General features: G+C 43.5%; 1 protein-coding gene across 8 annotated transcripts; it reads right to left on the bottom strand.

Annotated features, from left to right (window-relative positions):
- Window positions 1-342: 342 nt before the first annotated feature.
- LOC120658406 (DNA-directed RNA polymerase III subunit rpc8-like) lies at window positions 343-5142 on the bottom strand. 8 transcript variants are annotated; one of them, XR_005668622.1, is made up of 10 exons: window positions 4767-5142; window positions 4518-4613; window positions 3560-3647; window positions 3062-3125; window positions 2193-2575; window positions 1361-1430; window positions 1165-1254; window positions 872-989; window positions 662-749; window positions 345-550 (listed from the first exon to the last, which is right to left on the bottom strand). XR_005668622.1 is itself a non-coding variant. In XM_039936681.1 (7 exons), the coding sequence occupies exons 1-7, from the start codon at window positions 4875-4877 to the stop codon at window positions 898-900; spliced, it is 597 nt and encodes a 198-aa protein (XP_039792615.1). In that variant the 5' UTR covers window positions 4878-5125; the 3' UTR covers window positions 345-897. The 8 variants fall into 8 exon arrangements, 2 of the variants coding, with proteins under 2 accessions (XP_039792615.1, XP_039792614.1); XR_005668623.1 differs by having other exon boundaries at window positions 345-540; XR_005668619.1 differs by having other exon boundaries at window positions 343-550; window positions 662-989.
- Between the last annotated feature and the right edge of the window lie 13227 nt (window positions 5143-18369).

Below are 18369 nucleotides of genomic sequence, written 5' to 3'. Positions count from 1 at the left end.
GAAGATGCAAAATGTAAAACTACTGCGACATTCATACATCATCGATGATTGGTCGATGTTTAGGCTGTTTATTGGGTACCATTACCATACTTTATTTTAATCATCGGAGTATTATTCCATAGTAATAGTATAATTTTTTGAGTGCTAATAGCTACTATTCTACAACTTTAATCTTGTGTGGTTATCTATCAGCTTTGCTTGTCCAATTGTCTTTACAGTTTTTTTTTTTTTTTGACAAGGAATTCCCTTACAGTTTACATGCTCATACGGCGACGCAAGGATACCTGTATTTTGTTCAGAGTCCCGACAGACGATGTTGTCGGGTAATGGTATAGCCACGTATATACAACAAAAAATGTTTCAAGCATGCCATAGCAACCTACGGTAGAATCCACATACAAATGTTGCTGCACTTGATACATCACAGGAATTCTATACATCAAATGTTGCTTTCACCACTCCCAGATCTTCTTCCCAGCTGCTTGCTGGACATAATACCAAGCACACTGGTTAAATGTGAACTTTTGTGGTGCTGGCCTGCTGAAGTGTCCTTGCAGGGAGAATTACCATATATAAGATTATTATACATCTGACAAAATATTCAGAAATTTAAGGGTATTACATACAAACATACATAATTTCTTCTAACAATCTGGCCTACTTTTTCTTTGGTGGCTTTTTTAAGAAATCGATGGCAGTAGGTCGCAGCAGCAGTAACAACTGGGAGTGCCAGAAGAGATTCGATGCACCTAACTCAAAAAGAATACATAACATGTAAAACCGGGTAAGGTCCCTAAGTATCATGTTACTGCAACAGTGCAACTAGATACGGTTACGTAACATGCTAGTAGGATGAGATTGTAAACTACACAAAGAGATCCCTGAACCAACACTATACTATTGCTCTGCCGCTGCCTCCTCTTCGTCAGCTGACCACCAAGCAAGAAGACCAAGACCATCTCCTTTAATACTTCCCTAGAAAGGCATTACTACAACAGTTACTCACCAAAGCATGAAAGGATGTAAATACAACTTGGAGTGGTGCTTAAGAATTTGTCGTGTAGAACGAGCATGGATGTAGATCCAACACGGACATCATCATCCAATGCATGATATTAGTCAGAAATGACTATCCATGAGACCATGAATATAAACAGTGCTTACAACGATCTGCATTGGAGAAAATGGTGGATCATCCTCCTTTTGCTTAATTGGGATAGGCAGGTACTTTGTGCTAGATACCAAGAACCTTATCTGCACAGTTATTGCATTGATCATGAGTTTGGCGTGGGCAGTGACCATGGGAGTAGTCATTGCTTTGCAGTGAACAATAACGAAATAAAGCTAAAATTCAAAATACCTCATCGTCTAGATCTAGATATAGCTCATCTTCATCTTCGGTCTTCAGCATCCACCTACCATCTGGTCCCCTGGCAATCCAATTAACATTGAACGAAAGATGAGAACTAAAGAAAATATACTAACTTTACTCTGGAAATACTTTCTCCAGAAGCAGGGGAAAAGATCATTGTTTCATCAATGCAATTAGTTAAACTGTTATTTTAGCTACTATGAAAGTGCTATCTACAGGCTGCAAAGAGGAAACACCATTCTCTTTTTTCTAGTCATATTTCATTTTAGTTTATCTGGATTAATGTTATGCCATTGCAGTCCATAATAATCAGTGTCAAATGGAGTACAATGACATGATAATATACATAATTTAGGTCTCAATTGAGATGTAAATGAAGAATAGTGAAATACTAATCCAACACAAATAAAACTTAAAATGTTCGATATAACCCCCTGATCGCAAAATAACCTTGGTTTTAAATAACACTAGTCGCCCTGTTAGTGGGCTGAAGCCCAACCTGTATCCACGCCCCTCCGTATTATTATTGTAAAAAAATAAATCCACCCCAATCCAATCCGTCGATTACAAAAATCAATCCACCCCACTATTGTATTATATTATTCCGTATACTGTAACAATCCATCCCCACAACTATGGTTTCAACCCATTGTAAAACTATAGTACGGTGTTCCTTATTAGAACGGATCAGTGCAGCGCAGCAGCTGTCGTCGACCTAGGACACGTGACGGTGGCCAAGGAGGCTCACAGGGGCGTCCCGTCATGGTCGGAGGTCAGCAACAGACGAAGAAGACAAGAGGAGCAGAGGACACCCACGTGCCTGGATGGTCCGGAGCGCTGGCTTGTTGAGCCGCCTGAGCAGCGCTTGCACCCTCCTGTACCGCCGGATCTTGTCGCCGGGACAGAACCCCTGCGTCTCGTTCGCCGCCGACGCCCAGCCGGCAAGAAGCAGCGCAACAAGGAGCGCAAGGGCCGCGGACGAATGCCGACGCGCCGGCTGCCATCAGTGCGGGGTTCCGACCGACTCGCGGAACCTCCTGCAGGATCGCTTCTGGTCGTTGTTGCTGCTGCACTTCTCCCAGGCCGGCGTAGGAGAAGAATACATTGGCCGGCCCATGGCTGCTGCCAGCTTTGGTGCGCGCCGGCCGCTCGCTCGCTCGCTTGCATTGCCTGCCATGGGAGTCGGTGCTGCCACTGCTCCTGCTGCTCAGGCATGCAGCACAAACTGCGGTCAGGAGGCGCTCCAAGATCCAGATCTTGTGTAGCAGCAAAACAAAAAAAGGAGGCGGCGGCGAGTCCGGTACTCCGGCAACGCGGGGCCGACCACAGGATGGAGGCGGGCGCCGAGCGCGCATGGAGCCGGCGAGCGGGATGGGGCCGCCGCCGCAGCCAGCCGAGCGCGCGTGGAGCCGGCGAGCAGTGTCGGCGCTGCGCAGGCATCGCTTGGAAGTTGGAACCCTCGAGCGCAGAGATGCTGAGGCCGACTCAACCCGTATTCAATTTGCACTCAGTGAAGACCCAACCCCACCCAATCCAATAACTCCTAAAACCCATTTCCACCCATACCAATAAGATCCATCTCAATAACCGATCAAAAAAAGCCAAAACAATCAGGCCCACTAGCAGGGCGAAACACTAGTCATTTATGTACTACCAGAATAAATTAAAAAGTATAGGATTGTGACAAACCTCACTGTGCCAAACTGCATCAAATGTCCAGGGATGCATATGTCATTGAAGAAATCAAGTGAAACTGCAAATAAGGGAGTCCATTAGCTAAACCCAATATAGTTATGTGATGATAGCATATCTAATTGATGTTTCATTTAATTGCCAGAACAGGAATGGAGCATTCCAATTTTGTAGCAACCAGGAAATGTACAATGCTTGCAAAAAAGATATTAATATTTCCAAGAAAGAAATACTAGTTTAGAAACATTAGGCTAATAGGCTTAAAGTTTATTCATGCAAGGATTAGACATGACCCCAAACATTTGGATCTGTTGTTCAGAGGTTAGATGGACACATACAATGACATGAAAATATGGAGGGAAAAAAAAAGTTTGCCCTGCAGAGCAAGATGTTACATAAAGCTAAAATACAGTAACAGAAGTTATCCTAGACAAGCTCAATCGAGTGAACTAATTAATAGATTGCTAACCAAGCAGTTCTCCAAAGTCAACTCACCCTGCAACCCCTTATCATCATATCCACTAATTCTCCCAACAAGAACCTCCCCATTAAAGGGCTTGAACATCAGCAAACGAAATGAAACCTATCCAAAACATGAACAAGAAAATCTGAGCATGATTTGCAATGCGTAGGAAGCCTCGGGGTTGAAATAAATAACTTCCAAAGACTAGATATTTTATAGTACTACAATACTGGAAGAAAGAGCCTTGCTATTAAAATGATGTGTAATTCTAGTTACAAAGGGTCATTCATGTGTCATAACTTGTGCTGGAATCAAGTCATTAGCAGATAGAAACACTGAATCAATAGACTACAAATTCGCGTTAAAGAAATAATCAACACTGTTTTTCGACAAAGGGAAGAACTGGATCTTAACATGAAAACTAAAAAATAATCAATTTCAATTAGAAAATGCGGTTGGGAACCATCACAGTTTGAATTAAAATTATTAAGTGCCTGTGTGCCAAAGGCCATCAGAAAGAAAGAAAGAAATGCCAGGAAAATGTGAATACTTTTGCCTTTCAAGTGATGGACAGGTATCTCTCATATGTGAACAGAAGAAAAGATATTGACAAGATGAGTAACCACTATAACAACGCGCTTTTAGGATCAATCACAAAAAGTTACTGTTTTCATTCAAGCACAGCAACTAAATTGTAAGCACTAATAAGATATGGTTTTAAGTAATTTAGTGAGCACTAATTAGGAAACATGATAAAAAAAAGATAAATATTCACACATCTTGACATTGATCGCACAAATTAATTAAAGTGTGTGAAAAAGGCAACATTGCAGTACTCATGTTGCGTGATGGTGAGGTTGGGAGGTCACTCTTTTTGGGAATCACAATACCTCCCAAATTTTCCATCCATAAAACATTACTTATAAGTCAAGTACAACATATCAAGCACTTGTGAACTTAAGGGATAAACAAAATTAAGGCACGAGTTACTCTATAGATCGAGCAGCCCTCTCCCGCATGGATGGACCCGCCTTCAACGGATCGGATATCATAGACAGACACGCACAGCCCAAGGTTCGCGATAACCTGCGTTATACACCAAAAGCAAACAGACACACACAATTAGGAACCACCAACGTTGGATCAAAAAGGGTTCAATCCGATAATTACTGACATCCAGAGCAAATTTTGCTCAACAATGCTAATTCTACGGCTAAAGAAAAAACAAATCCGCTGTACCTTGTCCAGGAAGAGCCTCTCGAGCTCGGCCTTGATGGCGTCGAGGAGGGGGCGGCTCAGCAGGTGCGGCGGCATCGGCAGGTCATGCTCAATCAGGCTCAGCGAGAACATCCTACCCGCCTAGAAGAACCACCGACCACCGGAGCCAATCGAGGAGGGAGTCGCCGGAGTGGGGTGCGCCGAACGGAGGATTGGAGGCGGCACCGGCGCGCCCCTGGCCCGGTGGTGGGCTGCTCCCAGCGAGGAACAACGGGTTACGGGGAGCAAGCGCAGGTGGACCCGCGCGTCGAGGAGGCGGCGAGCCAGCGCCGGCGGGACGGAAGAGACGCGCCTATGACGGCGCGAGGTATAGGGTTTTTCGCCGAGATACTGAACGGGCTCATTGGGCTAGGAATGGGCCCCGTGGTTTATACTTTATACGGGCCGCCAACCTCGGTAACTTTAAGCCCAACACGGCATTAATAAGGAGCAAGAGTTTTGCGATGTCCGGAAACCGGGACGTGCTCCGATCATGAAACGTGCGTGCGCCCCGGGTACTAGCCTACTCGGAGTCTAGGACCAAGCGACCAGGAGAACGGGACCCGGACGGTGGAGGCTATTTTTAGCGCGCTACAAGAGGTCGGTCGAGCTATCGCATAAGAAAGGCGCAGCTGGCTGGCGGGTGGGTCCGCACGACACTGTGCTTCTTCCTCCTCTAGACGTACCTGGCGATGGTGGTGGCGTCGGGGTCTGGGGGGTGGTTGGTGGGCGGGACGGCCACCGACGAGATCGCTGGTGGCCGGGGTGGTGGAGGGAGGCGGCGGCCTGTAGAGTTTGGATTGCCGAGGGTGAGATGGCTCCATGGCCTTTAAGTATAGAAGAGGAGGCCAGCGGCGGTTGGGCCGGTGGAGGGCGAGGCGGCGTGGGAGTGCCACCGGCCGGGTAGGGCAGGATTTCCGGTGGGCGGAGGCTGGCGCCGGGGTCGAGGTAGTATACGGGCGGCGCGGCGGCGTGATTGATTAGGGAGGGCAGTGATGGCGCCGCTGGAGCTGGGGGAGGTGGGGGCGCTGGTTTCAGCGATGTGCGGTAGATTCCTCGCACATGCAACGAATAGACGCCCCCAACCGGGACCCGCCCGCTTCGCAGAAGCAGCCTCTCCCTCGCTGATAAATGGCCGGCGCGCCGCATACTGGTAGCTGTCTCCTTCGCCGTGGTTCTCCTCCTCGCTTCGTCCGACTGATCAACCGCGCTTGCCAGATGGAGGAGCCCAGCTATTCGTGTGTCGAATTCTGCGCGCTTGCGCTCGCTCGTCTCTCTCGATTTAAAAGCGTTCCTTTTTTTTCCTTCCTCCTGGTAATGTAGTGCCTGAGTTGTTTCCACCGTCGGGGAGACGATGGGATACTCGATGGCGCCGCCGCCGGTGGGGTCCCTGCAAGGGCCTGCTGCTGGGTGTCCAGCGGCCTTCCTCTCTGCACGGAAGCCACGGAGTGCCAGATTCGTCCACTTTCAGCGCAACCATCCTCTGCAGCAGCACGGCGACGTCTTCCCGTCGCTAGCCTGGAGCGCATGCGGCGACCGATGGGGCAGGAGGCTCAAAGCCCAGGTACATTATCTACTTGTTTCTAATAAGAAACCATTGAATAGACTGTCTACATTACTGGCAATGTTACATTAATAATGATGGAAAATAGACAATGTTACATTAATAATGATGAAATATAGACAACTGTAAGTTAAATTCCGAACTAAATTAAACATGATGAGAATAAAACATAGCATACAATACTCTTAACATACTAGACTTGTTAGACTTGTTGTTCCCTTTGTTCTTGCCACGTGAGAACTTCTGGGCCATATTAGCGTTGGACTGGCATTGATCTCCTTTCTCAGGTACATTCATCTTCCGAGCCTTCTACTCAACATCAAGAGTTACTATTAGCTTGTCAACTGATATTTTTTGTCTCTTGTGTTTTAGAATTGTGACGAAGTTCCTCCACGAGGAAGGCAACTTTGCAATGATGCAACCAGCCACAAACTTATTGAGAATAGGACACTTAAGGAGGTCAAGATCCTTGACAATGCACTACACCTCATGCGTCTGTTCCGCCACAGAACTGTTGTTCACCATCTTGTAGTCATAGAAACTTTCCATGAGGTACAGTTCACTGTCCGCATATGTTGCATCATACTTAGCAACCAGAGCATCCCACAGCGCCTTCGCCTCTGTCTCATCAATGTACACACGGACCAAGCCGTCAGGCAGATTGCTAATGATATATCCCACAAAGAGATTATTGGCATCTTCGTACTTCTTCTGCTCTTCAGCAGTAAGTACGCCCTCAGACTTGCCAAGTCTCAGTCCCAGATGTGCATAGCAGTAAACCAGAGGCGAACCTTTGATTTTCGGATCTTAAAGTTCACACCAGTGAACTTTTCTGGCCTCAGTGACTCAGCGAAACCAGCCATTGTTAAATCAACAGATTGCCTATTATCAGATTTTTGGATTGGTGGAAAAATAGACAATTGTAAGTTTAAATTCTGAATATGACGAGAATAAAACCTAGCATGCAATACTCTAAGATACTAGACAATTGAACATTATAAATATGATCTCAGAAAACATGATTATGAACTAGATTTGATCACAAAATATGTACTGAGCGGGAGCCGCTGGGAAGATGAGCGGCGCAGATGGAACAAAGATGGTCCTTCGAACGGAGTGCAGCAACCGGCGTTGCAGACGACGGTACGCCGCAGTACCCGACTTGGACGGAGGACGAGTCGTGGAGAAGAATATATGCAATCGCGCTTGGCGCTTCCCAAAAACCTGATTCGTCCTCTCCCGGTGCAGGATCACAGGAGCGAACGGTTCTGGAGATCTGCTCTCCCGTTCGTCGGTGCACGTCGATGCTCGGGATGGAGCAAGTTACGAAGACGGCGCAGCAGCGAGGAGAGGCAAAACCCTAACTCGATTAGATTGTGTTTTGGTAGAGGCGGACAGGTCAAATATATTGAAGAGGCCGACCTCGTGTCGTGGTCGAATTCTGAAAAATTAGGAAACCTATTAGACTTCCATATCTGGTAGACTTAACGACCAAGTAATCAAAAACAAAAATAGCAAAAGGAAGCAACGCCCCCTAATGCGTGGGGCCATATTTCAGCAGACCATTCACACAGATGTCGTGCGCCCGCGTATTTCACCACTGTAAGAAAAATGGCACCTTTTAGGGAAATTGCCTCTCATTCCATGATTACCATATTTCCTCAATATGTGTTTTGGTGATTTGATGACAACCCAACACTTGGACTAACGTGTGTGTTAAAGACGATTATATACAGCCCTTAGGTCCAAGGGATGAAAACATGAAGAAAAAGTTGAAGAAACCGACGAAGACTCAATGCAAGAAGCCATCAAGAGATAAACAGAAACATTTCTATACACCGGTTAAACCGACGCTAAAGAAAATACATACATCGGTGCATTGGCAGATGAATACCAAAGGAAAAACTATACACCGGTTAAACCGACGATAAAGAAAAGACATATGTCGGTGCATTGGCAGATGAAGACCAAGGAAAAACATACACCGGTTGAACTGATAAATCACCGGTCAATTACATTGGTGTAGTTGTCCAGAGAGTTGGATTTTCGGGAATTCTGGGACAGCTACATTCACCGGTTAAACCGGCGATGAAGTTACATTCACCAGTCAATTACGTCGGTTGATTAAGGTAGCTGTTGAAGTATAACGGCTAGTTAGAAAAAGGTGTTCACCGGTTAAACCGGTGATGACACAAAGTGAATCATCGGATTAACCGGTGTTTGCGCTTTTTGTCAGCCACTTTTCCAACGGCTATTTTGAGGTGTGTGGGCTATATATACCCCCCAAGGCCGGTTGCAGCAGATGGTTGGAAGCCTCAAGAGCTGAAGAAAGTGTTGCCCAAGCAAAGATCCATCACCAACCATCCTAGAAGTGCTTAGTGCTATATCTAGCTTGTGAGAAACTTTGAGAGAGTGCTTTGTGCACTTGTATAGGTTTAGTTCTTGAGAGAGCAAGCCTAAGAGAAGTCTTAGCCGAGGCTAAGCAAGTGTACTCGTCGTGTGACCCTCCGACTTGGTGTGGAGAGGCAACGACACTTTGTACGGGGAATTTGGAGACTTGGCAAGTTTGGGGTGCATAAGTAGGGATGCATCATGCAATTGGATTGGAACCAAGTATGCAATCAAAGATTAGTGACCCAAATTCCCCACCCTACAAATGAGGTAATGAGCAAGGTAAAAATGTCAAAATTCCAATTTTTTTGATATCATACATCATTGTAGCTCAATACCTCTCTAGGTTTGCACAAGCATAATTTCTTTAAAGTCGGTATCTTTTTGTTCAAACTTGTGCCTCCTAGTTTGCATATGGTAGTTTGCTTGTACTAATGTTTATTTTTGAAGCATTCTACATGAGCTTAATTTTGGTGTGAAATGCACCATTCTTACATGGCACATGCACTTCAATTAGGTATGTTGTTTCAGTTGGTGCCATGTTTTCAAGTTGTAGAGTTTGGTCCCCATTATGTGAAATACAAGTGCATACATTTGGCTATGTGATTCAAACACTATTGCACACATTTAGGGAGAGCTAACTCTATAACTTGTGTTTTTGTGACTAACATGCTTTCAAAGTGATATTTGTTGTAGTCACACTCCCAAGTCCAAATGATGGTGCACACAAGATTGGACAAGGGAAGGAGCCAAGCCATAACTCCAAAAGATTGAAGAGATAAAAAGTTATCAGGGAAGTATGGCTAGGTAAAACACCTCTCACCAAGTTAATTCATTTTGCTACTAAAGCTCTTTCCTTGTGAGTGGCCGTTGTAGACCTCTAGGTCGCTTTTTGGGTGTTTGATGACAAAGGGGGAGAGATGTCTCAAAGCAAGCATATGATTGAAAGACCTCATGTCTTCAAGCATCTAAGAAGGAGAGATCCTAGAAGGCCATCATTAAGGGGGAGAAGACCAAGAAGAAGTGCAATGGCAAATGAAAGGCATGGTGATAGGGGGAGGTATGTATCTATGGTTCACATTTGGGGGAGAAGTGAAATATCAATGATCCTTTGAACCATAGTGTTATACCATAATGCCAATGCTTAAGATCAAATCAACACATTCTCTAAATAAGCATTGGACATTGAGTAGTCATTCAAGCAAGCTAAGATTTTTTTCTCAACTCAAGTGTCTAAATTCTTTCAATATCTACATATATTGCTTGCTTTGGTTGTGTTGTCACCAATCACCAAAAAGAGGAGATTGTAAGGAAAATGACCCCTTTTAGGGAAATGGCCTCTCATGCCATGGTTGCCATATTTCCTCAATATGTGTTTTGGTGATTTGATGACAACCCAACACTTGGACTGACGTGTGTGTTAAAGACGATTATATACAGCCCTTAGGTCCAAGGGATGAAAACATGAAGAAAAAGTTGAAGAAACCGACGAAGACTCAATGCAAGAAGCCATCAAGAGAAACAAAAACATTTCTATATACCGGTTAAACCGACGCTAAAGAAAATACATACGTCGGTGTATTGGCAGATGAAGACCAAACACTACAAGAAATCTTGTAGTCCATGACAGATTCTTGTAGTCCATGACAGATTCTCGGTGACATATTTAGAAACAGTCACGAATGTAGTATTATCTGTGACGGTTATAGTTTTTCCATCACGGTTTGGTAGGATCTGGATATCCGGCCCATTTGATAATGACTGTTTCCATAATCCGTCACTAAGATATTGGATATGAAATGTCATGGACTAATTCAGGCTACATGGTGATATGGTGACTGAAAAAAATAATTTAAAATTGGGAAAAAATGCGAAATAATTTAAAATCGAGAGAAAAACGTCAAGTGGAGAATTGAACCTAAGACCTCTGGTAGCAAGCAACCCTTACTTAACATTGAGTTACTTTTTTTAGGGTGACACATTGACATATGTCGCCCCTCTGCCAAATATCTTGATTTTCTGAGGCTATCTGTGTATTATTAATTTATTTCTGCGCTAAATCATCAAAAATGCAATTAAATTCATAAAATATTCTGGTGATGACGGAAAACTGCGAATAAGTCAACTGGGCCCATAAACATGTTATAACAAGGTGGCCTCAAGCCCCCACATAGGAATAATAATATGAACTATCGATCGTGTTGAAATCTTGACGGCGAAAGTGACTTCACGTGTAACCAAGACAAGCAGTTGAAGGAAACACCGGCAACACCCGGGAGCACGTGGAGTTTCTTGTCCAAACTTTTTTTAGGGTGACACATGGACATATGTCGCCCCTCCGCCAAATATCTTGATTTTCTGAGGCTATCTGTGTATTATTAATTTATTTCTGTGCTAAATCATCAAAAATACAATTAAATTCATAAAATATTCTGGTGTTGACGGAAAATTGCGAATAAGTGACCTGGGCCCATATATATGTTATAACAAGGTGACCTCAAGCCCCCACATAGAAATAATAATGTGAACTATCGATCGTGTTGAAATCTGGACGGCGAAAGTGACTTCACGTGTAACCAACACAAGCAGTTGAAGGAAACACCGGCAACACCCGGGAGCACGTGGAGTTTCATGTCCAAACTTTTTTAGGGTGCCATATGGACATATGTCGCCCCTCCGCCAAATATCTTGATTTTCTGGGCTATCTGTGTATTATTAATTTATTTCTGCACTAAATCATCAAAAAAGCAATTAAATATATAAAATATTCCAGTGTTGAAGGAAAATTGCGAAAAAGTTACTTAGTCCCATAAAAATGTTATAACAAGGTGGCCTCAAGCCCCCATATAGAAATGAGAATGTGAACTATCGATGGTGTTGAAACCTGGACGACGAATGTAACTTCACATGTAACCCGCACAAGTAGTGGGAGGAAACACCGGCAACCAGCGGCAACATATGGATTTTCTTGTCCAAACTTTTTTTAGGGTGCTATTTGGACATATGACGCCCCTCCGCCAAATATCTTGATTTTCTGAGGCTATTTATGTATTATTAATTTATTTATGCGCTAAATCATCAAAAATGCAATTAAATTCTAGTGTTGGCGGAAAATTACAAATAATTTATCTAGATCAATAAACATGATATACGAAGGTAACCTCAGGCCCAGACATGAAAAAGATAAAATGAACTCTGGATTGTCTTGAATTTCTGAGGCTATTTATCTATTATTATTTTTTTACAGTAAATCGTCAAAATGCAATTAAATTAAATGGCACCAAATTAAATGGACCGAGAAGGCTGAAATAAAGCCCAACAGGCTTAGTGAGCTGCGAACCGTAGTAAAAAGCCCAGCCCAACAACGATTTACCCTAGGTATATAATCCAGCACGACAGCATTTGTCCTCTCCCTTCCATTCCCCATCTCCCAACCCCGGCGCGGTCGGCGCCTGCACGGCGCGCCCGGACCAGACGGTCCAGACCCGCCTTGCCGCGGTCAGCCGCCGCCCCCGCCGCGCCGCTTGCTCCCCGCTGCAGCCCTCGTGCCTCCTCCTCGCCTTCTCCACCGGCGGATCCGAGGGCCTAGCCGCCTCTACTCCACGCCAAACGGCGTGTGGCTCCATGCAAGGATGAGGGCGGGGAGATGGCACCGACGGGTGCCGATGAGGGGATCCCGCGGGGCCTCCTCCCCGCTCGCTCCATCAGCGGATCCGGGGGCCCAGCCGCCTCTACTCCACGCCCGGCGACGTGTGGCTCCGCGCAAGGACGAGGGCGGGGAGACGACGCCGACGAGGGGATCCCGCAGGGCCTCCTCCCTGTCCGCTCCACCGGCAGATCTGGGGGCTCGGCGGCTTCTCCTCCACGCTCGGCGCAAGGACGAGGGCAGAGAGATGGCGCCGGCGAGGGGTTCCAGGACAGCGACGCCAGTCGAGTCGTTTTTCCTCGCCGCAACTGTCGCTCCCTGCTGTGCTTTCTTCGATCCGGGCTGCCTATTTGCTTGCGGATGGGTTCCGTTAGGGCTCGCTCTTCTGCCGCCGGCGGATTTGCCGTCGGTGTTAGCCCGTCTCGCTGCCTCATGCTCCTGTTCACTCTTTTTCAGGTACGCGGTGGCCGGGTTGGGTCTCAAGTGATGCACGGCTGCTTCGGTCTTCATCTGCGTGCTTGTGCTGTTTGCCAACTTGCCAGGTGACCTACCTTTGTTGGCTTGCTTGCCGTCAAGTGTTCTTAGATCTTTTTCTCCATCAATTCTTTTTGTCCCGATGCTGCTCCATATATATTTCTGACGAACAGTAAATAGAGTTTAACCTACAAGTCTTTTTTTGAACTTAAAACCTATAAGTCTTCGGTGACCGAGCAAGCAACATCACCCGCAGCGAAGCGCGCCTACTGACCTAGTTTATCATGTGGTGTACTATTATTATATAATGTCTATTTTACTAATATGAAAACTGGTTGAGCAGTTATCATTCATTTTTCTAAGTTATTTATCAATGTCTTGGATTCTTTGGTAATGCGAAATAATAACTAGTTGATGATGGATTCTTTGGATTATTTCATTTTTCATTAACTAGATGTGAGGTGTTGTATTGTTTGGTCCCATGGTTGGTAGCTTAACCCTACAATGTTTGTAGAAAATTGTCACCTGATTGACTAAATTGTTTGCATTATAGGAAATCAGAAAATACTAACAGCTTCCAATTTTCTTTGTGCAGGACTCTCAAAATTTGTGCAGGACCTGCAAAGGTGTGCTACATGGTATGGGATGATAGGCTATGTTGCAACTTCTTTTGCTGCTGCAGCTGCATGCATTTTATTGATGGGTTGATGGTCAAATAGATTGCAATACTTTTGCCGTTTCTGGTGAGTAACTTGAGTGCCATAGTGGATCCTGATGTATGCTAATACATGTCTGTGATGTAATATTGGGTTCAAACTATTCGTCTGTGATGTGATGTATCAGAATTGCAACATTTTATATGCCATCAATTGCTGGATTGGAATTTAATTCTGTTTATATTGTTAATAATTTTTCATTGCTGTATGCTTGTTTTGTAAAAATCAATTGGTGACAGAATTACGTTTTTGGGCTGCGGTATTGGGGCAAGCTATTTTATTTAATAAATGGGCTGTGACGGCCCAAGTAGACATAAGCCCAATACATGTGATGGCATCAGCATCCAACGTGGCGGCCATGCCACGTCAGCATCCAACGTGGCAGCCGTGATGACATGGATAATTAATTGGTGACGGATTTAAATCTACGTGTCCATAATTCATGACAGTTTTTGGAGTCACTAAGTCTGGGCTCTGATGGACTTAGCAGGGCCCAAAGTCGTTCTGTGACTGGCGATGGATGTCACAGATTGCTTCAATTGATGACAGTTTCGTGTAGCTGTCACACAGATTAATCTGTGACTCTCAATAGGTGACTAAACTGAAAACCATCACAGAAACCACTTGGTGACAGTTTTTTGATGATTGGTGACTAAATTGTCCCGTCATGTATTACGGGAATTCTTGTAGTGAAAGGAAAAACTATACACCAGTTAAACCGACGATAAAGAAAAGACATACATCGGTGCATTGGCAGATGAAGACCAAGGAAAAACATACACCGGTTGAATCGATAAATCACCGGTCAATTACATCGGTGTAGTTGTCCAGAGAGTTGGTTTTTCGGGAATTCTGGGACAGCTACATTCACCAGTTAAACCGGCGATGAAGTTACATTCACCGGTCAATTACGTCGGTTGATTAAGGTAGCCGTTGAAGTATAACGGCTAGTTGGAAAAAGGTGTTCACCAGTTAAACCGGTGATGACACAAAGTGAATCATCGGATTAACCGGTGTTTGCGCTTTTTGTCTGCCACTTTTCCAACAGCTATTTTGGGGTGTGTGGGCTATATATACCCCCCAAGGCCGGTTGCAGCAGATGGTTGGAAGCCTCAAGAGCTGAAGAAAGTGGTGCCCAATCAAAGATCCATCACCAACCATCCTAGAAGTGCTTAGTGCTATATCTAGCTTGTGAGAAGCTTTGAGAGAGTGCTTTGTGCGCTTGTGAGAAACTTTGAGAGAGTGCTTTGTGCACTTGTATAGGTTTAGTTCTTGAGAGAGCAAGCCTAAGAGAAGTCTTAGCCGAGGCTAAGAAAGTGTACTCGTCGTGTGACCCTCCGACTTGGTGTGGAGAGGCAACGACACTTTGTGCGGGAAAGGAGACCCCTCTTGGTGAGAAGCTCCGATAGTGAAGACGGTGCCGATGGTGACACTTCGAGAGAGACGGTGGCGGTGGCCTTGTCTTGGTGACTTGGCATCACTTAGCCTTTGCTTGCCAGAAACCTTGGTAGCGAACGCAAGACGGTGATCAAGCGAAAAGACTCGGCATCACACTTGTTCTTGGTGGACAAGTGGCCGTGGACATAGGGAGGGACTTGTTGTCCTAATCGAACCATGTTAAATCGTGTGTCTTGGTGTCTTCACGGGAGTTTGCATATTCTCTCCCTTACCTCTTAACTTACCGTATTACGTTTCCGCATTTACTCTATCTTGCGTGCCTTTTAGATTGAGCCCTAGGTTAGAAAGTGAATTAGCGACCCTCTATTCACCCCCTCCCCCTCTAGGGTCGGACACCCTGGTGATCCTTACAACCACACCACGCCCGGCGAGCGAGCACGCGCGTGTGGAGCACATAGTTTGGAGAGGTGAAGACAACCTCCATATTTATGTTGGTTATACTCCACTTCAACTAGCAAGGTGGAACTAAAGAGTTGCACCACTAGCTCACTTCCTCATGCACTACATAGGTCTTTGAGATTTATTTGGAATTTTTGTAATCTTTCATGGGTCAAGCCCAAAATTCCATCAAACAAATCATTCGTTCGCACTATATATTCTCTCGCGTATGTTAACAAAATAGATCATTGTTGATATACGCTAGAGGACTAAATGATCTGTAATGGGCCAGCAGTTGAATAGGGCGCTAGAGGACTAAATGATCTGTAATGGACCAGCAGTTGAATAGGGCCTCTGAATCCTCCAATTGTGATTTCTGGGCAGGCTATATTGTTATGTATTTTCAGTTTTTTCTTGATATATTGTGCCAATAAGATGTGTAATAAGGCTCTTTTCATGCGTCCTTGTCGCACAGGAGCCGGACCAGGTGCTGCGAAGTTGCAAGCTGTTGTTCAGCGATGAAGAATTTGTTGATCCTCAGGCACCAACTTCTTATGTTGACGTCCTTAACACGATGAGGCTACGTCATCCATCGGTACCATTTTGATCCCTCTTCATCTTTTTTACTGAATTGGGCAATTTTATATGTTGTTTCCATCATGGTAGGCCTCTGTTTAGTGCACGGCACTACAACCAAGAATGGTTAACATCGAGTTTTACTTGATTTCTTATACTTGAATTTCCATATGCACATTTTTTTACATGTTTAGTCTAGTGCCCGGACAATAATATTGTCAAATATCAATATTTATGTGCCCCTCATATCCGTCAATTTAACATGTTTGAAAAAAATTGTAAATTATAAGCATTTTTATTTATGCATAATATGCAACAAACCATACTGAAGCAACAAGTATAGTTTATAGATTTTATTTCCTGTATGCCAATCTTACAACATTAGCCCAAAATGGCAAATTCAATTGCTTATACTTAGGGCGTGTTTAGTTCGCGAAATTTTTTGGGTTCGGATACTATACCATTTTCATTTTTATTTGATAATTAGTGTTCAATCATGGACTAATTAGGCTCAAAAAATTCATCTCATCATTTACAGCTAAAATGTGCAATTGTTTATTTTTTAAAACTACATTTAATGCTTCATACATGTGTCCAAATATTAGATGTGACGGGGAAATCTTGAATTTTTTTGGGAACTAAACATGGCCTTAGTGTCACAAATTTAACTGCATGATATGTTTTAGTCACGGGAGATGAAATTAATGCGTGAAGAGGATGAGCAATGTAAAACGGCACTGCAGCAATGTGCTAGAAGTTTTGTGGATGGAATCATACAGTTGGTTTCATCAGAGAAGGAATACTACAAGTTTATTATAATCGCCTGCAAAGAAAACATCAATAAGATCATGGAGCTGGTATTCTCTTGATACTTTCTGTTGATACCTTGTAAAGCATTTTTTTCTCTATATGTTATGTGCTTATTCCTTGGACAAGGAAAGAATCATTTATTTTCTTTTATACGTGGTGGTTAATGATTTAACAGATCTACTTCCATTCACTAATAGTATTCCATCTGTTTTTATATAAATGACATTTAGGACAAGCCAATTAGTTTTTTCTAATTAATTAGGTAGTCTTACATCCTGTATAATACTAAAATCATTTTGTATATTCTGAAATGTGTGTTGTATTTGTAGAAAGATAGGGAAAACACCGCACGTGTAGGCTCCCTCAGGCCTCAAACGTGGAAATAGGAGTTTGAATCCTAGCGGGTGTGATTAAACAAAATAATTGCAGCTGACTCCTATTTTCGCATTTGAGGCCTGCGGAGTCAATTACCCATATCTTCCCATCAGTTTAAGCTTTTGGGTTGAATTGGTTGGTGCACGCACCTAAATAGTATTGATACTGAAATTTCATCTCTTGTAGTATTTCCTGTCAATTTATTATAACTGGGGCACTGATCAAAGCTTTTGGTTCTAGAAAAAACAACTCAACAAATTTCTTCCATGAACTGGTCTTGAAAAATCTAATATCATTTATATGATTTATATGATTTTACTTTTTTTCAAGGTTTCATTTCTTGTAAAAACCGAGATGACATTATAAATGGTCTTGAAAGAATAGAAGATGATATTCCAAATGGAAGGTTTATGTGGACAGAAAATAAAGATGTACGAAGTAATATTGTTGAAGCACTAGTTGAAAGAGTTGGAGGACCAACAAGAAATCTTGACGCAACAATAAGTCAATGTGTTCAAAAGCTAACAATCCTACGATTATGGTTCCATGACTCTGCAGATACAATTGTTACTCAAATAGAACAGCTTCAGGTTTACCCTATGCTGCTATTTTTGTGGACTTGTTTCTTTGTTTCTGTGAACTTCTGTTTCCTACATTGCTGATAATTCTATTCCATTTCCATTAGTATCTTGTATGCTCTACATTTAGGGCATAGCTGAACTGATTATACTTTTCATGTCCTACTGTGCCAAAGATAATAGAACCTTATTTTTTTGGTCTAAAAACAATTTGGGCTGCTAGCATGTAGAATTTTGTTTGTCTAAATTTATAATTTTCACAATATCTAAGAGATTTTTTGTGACTTATATCTAAGAGATTATATGCAGACCTATTTCATCAAGTTATATGAAATAATTCCCTCATTCTTCATTATTCAGTAACCTTCTTAGCTTCCCTGTGATTGTTAAGAAATTAATTAATTCTAGTTGATAGTCCTTGTCAAATAGGATGCTTGTTTTATGAATTAATATTGTGTAGTTGTAGATGGGTAGAATAGTTGGGTGGCTTATCGAGTTTCCTCAAGTGCAATATTTTGCGATATTACATACAAGCAAGTGCGATTATATCCATATGCCGAATCTGCATAGAAGATATAACTCTCGAAAATTATGTCTTCATTTTTTCTTGAATATTTTG

Source organism: Panicum virgatum, chromosome 2N (genome assembly GCF_016808335.1).
Source record: "Panicum virgatum strain AP13 chromosome 2N, P.virgatum_v5, whole genome shotgun sequence".
Classification (NCBI taxonomy): domain Eukaryota; kingdom Viridiplantae; phylum Streptophyta; class Magnoliopsida; order Poales; family Poaceae; genus Panicum; species Panicum virgatum.
Note: the sequence above shows the minus strand (reverse complement) of the source record. Positions and strands in the feature narration are given on the sequence as shown.

Excerpts from the sequence above, each read along its gene's own strand:
- LOC120658406 (XM_039936680.1), bottom strand. The coding sequence starts at position 3,100 with ATGCATCCCTGGACATTTGATGCAGTTTGGCACAGTGAG. Across the intron at positions 2,576-3,061 it reads ATGCAGTTTGGCACAGTGAG|CAGGAGCAGTGGCAGCACCG; the intron begins GTTTGTCACAAT and ends ATGCCTGAGCAG. Across the intron at positions 1,255-1,360 it reads ATCTAGATCTAGACGATGAG|ATAAGGTTCTTGGTATCTAG; the intron begins GTATTTTGAATT and ends ATAACTGTGCAG.